Genomic DNA, 5,826 nt, shown 5'->3' on the forward strand with positions numbered 1-5,826 from the left:
CTGCAGCAGTGGATCCGGGAGCGGGAGACGAAGCTGCAGCAGGTCTGTGACCAGAAGGTGGTCCGCTTCCGGTTGACGGGAGCCTCACCGGTGGCCACATCGGGCGCGGGCGGTTCGAGTGCGCTGAGTGAGCGGCGGGCGAACCTACGGCAGGCCAACGACATCGTGCAGGACATCGAGAGTTTCGAGCCGATGATCGCGTCGGTCGCGAGTAAGGCTTCGGACCTTCGGCAGACATCGCCAGCCTCGGAGATTGCGACCAAGTACGAGACGCTCAGTCAGCAGGCACGGCAGCTGCTGGAGAAGGAGAGGGCCACGGTCGAGCGGCAACAGGCGTTCGTGGACGCAAGCAACGAGCTGGCCGCGTGGATCCGTCACGCTCAGGAATCGCTGGCCAAGTGTTCGGAACCGCGCGGTGACAAGGAAACCCTGGTGTCACGTCGGACGCAAGCGAAGATCCTGGACGGTGAGGTGCCGGCCGGTCAGCGCAAGCTGGAACGGGCTCTCGAGCAGGCGGAAGTGGCGTGCCGGGCGGTCAGCGGTGACACGGAAGAAGTCGAGGCCATCGAGAGCGAGGTAGCGATCCTTCAGGATGAGTTCGATCGGTATTGCACCGACCTCCGGCGGGTCAGTGGGGCGTTGGAGGCCGGGATCGTGCGGTGGACGGAGTACGACGACCAGTACGGGGTGGCCGTCCGTTGGCTGGACACGTGCGAACAGGAGGTCCAGACGTACAACCGGATGCAGCCGAGCCTTCCCGAGAAGAAGCGTGTCCTGGAGGAGTTCCAGGATCGGCTGCAGACGCTGTTCGATTGGCAGCGCGAGTTGGACAACTTGAACCAGCGCGCCCAGGTCCTGCTGGACATTTGTGCGGATACGCGCGTCAGCAACGGGGTCACGCAGTTGACCACAAAGTACAACGTGCTGCTGTCGATCGCCAAGGAGCTGATGCGGCGGCTGGAAGCGCACTATCAGGAGCACCAGCAGCACAACACACTGTACGGCGAGTGCCAGGACTGGTTGGATCGGATGCGGGAGAAGCTGGCGGAATGCGAAGCGGTCCCGCGAACGGTGGCCGACACACAAGCCAAGTTGAACGTGGTGAAGGGTGTGCGGCAGTCGCTGGAACAGGGTCAGAACCGGTTGCGGTACCTGTGCGAGTTGAAGGAGCGAATCGTACTCGGAACGGAAGCCAGCGGGGCGACCAAGATCGAAGAGGACACGGATGGGTTGCGGGGCGAGTACGAGGCACTGATGGTGGACATCACGGAGACGCGTCAGCGGCTGACGGCGCACCTAGCGCAGCTCGAGGAGCTCGGAAAGTTGTCCCGTCTGGTGGCCGAGTGGTGCGACGAGGTACGCACGAAGCTGGGGGAACCAATGGGGCCGGAACTGGCCGACCGTCGGGCGCTTCTGGAGCGCTACCGGGCTATCCACCGCGAGACGGGCAACTACGGGGAGGTGGTGGAGAAGATCCGTACCAAACTGGCCGACACTAGCTCGGGAGTCGCGCTGGACGTGGAGGGCGAGGTGGGAGCGATCCTCACCTCGTACGAGGAGCTGACCGCACAGGTAGCGTCCGAGATCGAGCGGCTCGAGAACCAGGTTAACAGCCACGAGCGCTTCCGGCAGGCGGTGGGCGCGCTGTACGAGTGGCTAAAGGCCGCCCGTCAGACCATCGAGCAGTCCTCGGACTTCCACGGTGACCGGGAACACATCGTGGCGCGGCTCGGGAAGTTACGTGAAGCGGAAGCGACGTTCGGTGCGGGTCGACAGCTACTGGAGACCGTGGTCGAGTTGGGTAACGGGCTGGCAGCGATGGCTATCGGTCAGGAAGGGCAGGACACCGTCCGGCAGGAGATGGCACAGGTGCGATCGGACTGGGCAGAGTTGGAGGCGCTCTCGACGGCCGCCCAGCAAACGCTGGCCGAGTGTCTGGCGTCCTGGGACAGCTTCCTGGGCCAATCGGAACAACTCGGGGCGTTCCTGCAGGAGCATGACGCGAAGGTGGACGGACTGGCGACGGACAGCGACCAGGATGCGGTCCTCGCGCAGCTCAAGGTAGGTTCGAGAGTCCGAGTGTCCTTTTGTGTGTCGTTCTAACCTTCCATCGATTACTTCCATGTCCGTAACACGTCCACCATCATGACCGCAGCACATCCATGAGCTGATCCTGACCAGGAAGGGCACCGTCGAGGAGCTGAGCGATGTGTGCGAGGCGCTGATGGAGAAGAGCGCCTGCTCGACGGTGCGCGACCGGACGGTCGAGCTGCAGAAGAGCTACTCGGCGTTGTTGACCAAAGTGCAAGGTACCCATCCCGGGGTCCATCACGGGGGGCACAGGGGGTTAACCAGTCAGAAGGGGGCATCTAATCGATCTCGATCTTCATCACTTTCAGGATTAGTGACGCAGTCGGAGAAGAACCTCGTCAGCCACACGGAGTTCCTGTGCTACAAGGACGAGATCAACCGCTGGCTGGCTGACGCCAACGCGACCATCAAGAACTGTGCGAACGTGGCGGCGGATGATGTGACGGTGGTGCGGCAGAAGGTGGCGCAGCTGCAGGCTCTCTCGGGTGCCGTTCCCCAGGGTCAGAAGCTGTTCGAGATGCTGCAGGATGCGTTCACCAAATCTTCTTACCTTTACCCGGAGGACCGACAGACCAGCATGTTCCAGGACCTGTCGAACATTCGCGATTCGCTCGATACGGTCCTGATCGGTATCGGCTCGTCGCTTAACACGCTGAACGCGCAGGCAGGGCGGCTGGAGTCGTACGAGGAGCTGAAGCGACGGGTGGCCGAGTGGCTCACGGCGACCGAGGCTTGGTTCGGAGCGCTTCCCGAGACGCACGGTGGCGAGCTGACGGAGGTGAAAACGCTGCTGGAACGGTTGAAGCACACGCAGACGGAGATCGCGTTTAAGCAGGCCGATCTGGGAGCGCTTCACCGTGAAGCGGCCACCCTGTTCGATACGAGCCGCGGTGAAGTGGAGCGTGTGGCCGGACTGCAGTCCCGGTGCGGCAAGCTGAGCGATCGGTGCACCGAGCGCATCCGGGCGGGCGAGACCGAGCTCGAGGATCAGATGGCGTACTACGCGAACCTGCAGGAGATCGAGCGGTGGCTGCTGCAGATCTCGTTCCAGCTGATGGCGCACAACTCGCTGTACATCTACAACCGCGAGCAGACCCTCGAGCAGATTGCACAGCACGAGCGGCTACTGGGCGATATCCAGCGGTACCAGGTGACGATCGATGACTTCAACGCGAAGGGTCAGGCCCAGATCGAGCGGTACGTGCTGGGGGCACCCGCAATCCGCGGTCGGATCGAGACACAGATGCGGAACATCCGTGACAGCTACGGATCGCTGCTGAACACGTCGGTCCAGATCAAGAACCGGCTGCACGAGTCGCTGGCTAAGTTCCAAGAGTACGAGGACACGCTGGACGACATCGGGCGGCAACTGGACGAGCTGGAACCGCGGGTGGCCGATGAGCGGCAGGTGGGTGTGACGGATTACGCGGCCGGCCAGCGGCAGCTCGAGAGTGCCCAGGCCATCCACAACCAGCTGCTGGTGGAGAAGAGCCGTCTGATGTGCGCGGTACAAGCGTGCGAAGCGGCCACCGCCAGCATTAGCCGGCCCAGTTCGCCGATGGACAACGTGTCGCAGATGATCCCGGAGAAGGAGCTGATGGTACGTGCCCGGCTTGAGGATCTGATCGACGACGTGCAGCGGTGGATCGGTGAGTTGGTGACGGCGATCGGGGACTGCGAGCGTCAGCACCGGCAGCGGGTGGAACTGGAGGGCTGGATCGCGCGGCAACGGGCAGCGGTGGCCGATTGGGGATCCAAACCGGCCAAGTTCCGGCCCGATGCGGCCGAGCAGGAGTTGCGTGCGATGGGCGAGTTGAGCCGCTCGGTGACGGTGAAGCGTGACGACTTGACCGGTGACTCCGAGCAGGACCGGCGGTTGCGGGACGATCTGGAGCAACTGCAGGCCACGCTGCGGCAGGTGATGGAACGCAAACGGGACGATCAGCTGGCCATCGAGAAGTACCGGAAGCAGTACGACGACGTCCAGAGCTGGCTCGATGCGATCACACACCAGATCGACTGCGTAGAGGCTGGCGGGGCCGGTGGGTTGAGCTGTCGGCAGAAGCTGGACAAGATCTCGGGCATCAAGCGCATCCTGGAGGACGACTGCGACATGCTGCCGAGTTTCCGGCGAAACGCGGAGCACATCGCGCAGCTGGTGAGCAATCTGGACGCACAGCAGGTGACGGAGCAGCTGAAGTCGGTTGACCGGCGGCACCGGGACATCGCGAACCGGTTGACCCGCCGGCTGGACGTGGTCGATTCGACTAACCGGACGTTCGGCAAGTTGCGCACTGACCTGGGTGAGTTGGCACGCTGGGCGGCGGAGAAGAACGAGGCACTGGGCGTGCCGTATCAGCTCGGTTCGGACACGAAGTCGGCCGAGGCGCAGCAGCAGACGTTCCGGGCACTGGCGAAGGAGCTGGAGGGCAAACAGGCGTACCTGGACACACTCGGTAAGCGGTTCGCCAGCATCCAGGCGGATCTGGAGCCGAGCGAGAAGCAACAGGCGGAGGGTGAGCTGCAGCAGCTGGCCCGGACACTGGCCCAGCTGGGCGATCGGGTTCGGGCTGAGGTGGATCGTCTCGTGGAGGACATCCTGTGCCGGAAGAACATGCACAACAATCTGGATGTGACACGGGCCTGGATCCGCACGAAGCAGGCGGACGTCGACAAGATCTCCGACCAAATCCCGCTGCTGGCGAGCAACGTCGGCTCCGAGATCAAGCTGTGCCGGCGGCACGGCCAGGCGATCCGGGAGTTCCAGGAGAACGCGTTCCGGGACGTAGCACGGCAGGTGCGTGAAATCATGAAGGATTGCAGCGACGAAGGGAAGGCAAAACTGGCGCACGACTTTGGCGAGATCGAGGTGCGGCTGGCGGAGTTGGTGGAGAGCTGCGCGCGGAAGGTGGAGTTTATGGAGCGGGAGCACGGCAAGCGGCGCGAGTTTGAGGAGCGCCGCGAGCGCGTCTGGAGCTGGCTGACCGAGGCCGAGTCGCTGGTGTCGGCCGATCTCCGGACGACCAGCTACGAGGCGGTGAAGGACCAGAGCCGCAGGTTCGACACGCTGTGCGGTGAGTGCGACGCGATGAAGGCGGTCGTAAAGGAGGCGGACGAGTTTGCGGGCGCCATCGGGCCCACGCTGAGCGAGCTGGACAAGACGCACATCGGCAACCAGGTGAAGGTGCTGCGCGAAAAGTGGAACGCCGTCAGCAGCGTGCTGCGGGTGAAGTGCCAAAAGCTGAAGGATCACCTGGCCGAGTACGAGGATGCGCTGGGCCGGATTGCGGGTTGCGTGGCGTTCATCGCGGGCGTGCAGACGCGCCTGAAGGAACTGAACCGCCCCGTGACGAGCCGGATCGAGAACATTCAGGAAGTGCTGCTGGCTTACGAGCAGATCCTGGGCAGTCTGAAGGAGAAGCGGCTCGAAATGAGCACGATCCTGCTGACCAACTTGCCGCAGTTGCGCGAGAACTCGACCAAACTGGAGGAGCTGATTATGGGAATCGAGGAGCAGCTCCGGCGCCTCAAGTCGATGCTGGTGCTGAAGGAGCAGTTCCTGGGGGCGATCAACGAGATCGTGAAGCAGATCACCAAGATCAACGGCGATTTCAACACGGTCGACAACCTCAGCCCGACGGTCGAAGAACGGTTGGCCCGGTACGGGGACCTCGGGCGCGCCATCGAGGCGTGCGAGGGGTTGCTGGTGGCCGCGACCGACAAGGGCCACCAGAT

The 5,826-nt window shown here is 63.4% G+C and overlaps 1 protein-coding gene across 1 annotated transcript; it reads left to right on the forward strand.

Moving 5' to 3' along the window:
- Positions 1 to 3: 3 nt before the first annotated feature.
- On the forward strand, positions 4 to 5,818 carry LOC128276468 (muscle-specific protein 300 kDa-like; the record flags this gene model as incomplete). The annotated part of the gene is made up of 3 exons (XM_053014928.1): positions 4 to 2,061; positions 2,156 to 2,309; positions 2,400 to 5,818. Coding segments are annotated over 3 exons (5,631 nt in total), but the record flags the coding sequence as incomplete, so codon positions are not given.
- Positions 5,819 to 5,826: the final 8 nt, after the last annotated feature.

The sequence above is a fragment of the Anopheles cruzii genome, unplaced genomic scaffold (assembly GCF_943734635.1).
Source record: "Anopheles cruzii unplaced genomic scaffold, idAnoCruzAS_RS32_06 scaffold01294_ctg1, whole genome shotgun sequence".
Classification (NCBI taxonomy): domain Eukaryota; kingdom Metazoa; phylum Arthropoda; class Insecta; order Diptera; family Culicidae; genus Anopheles; species Anopheles cruzii.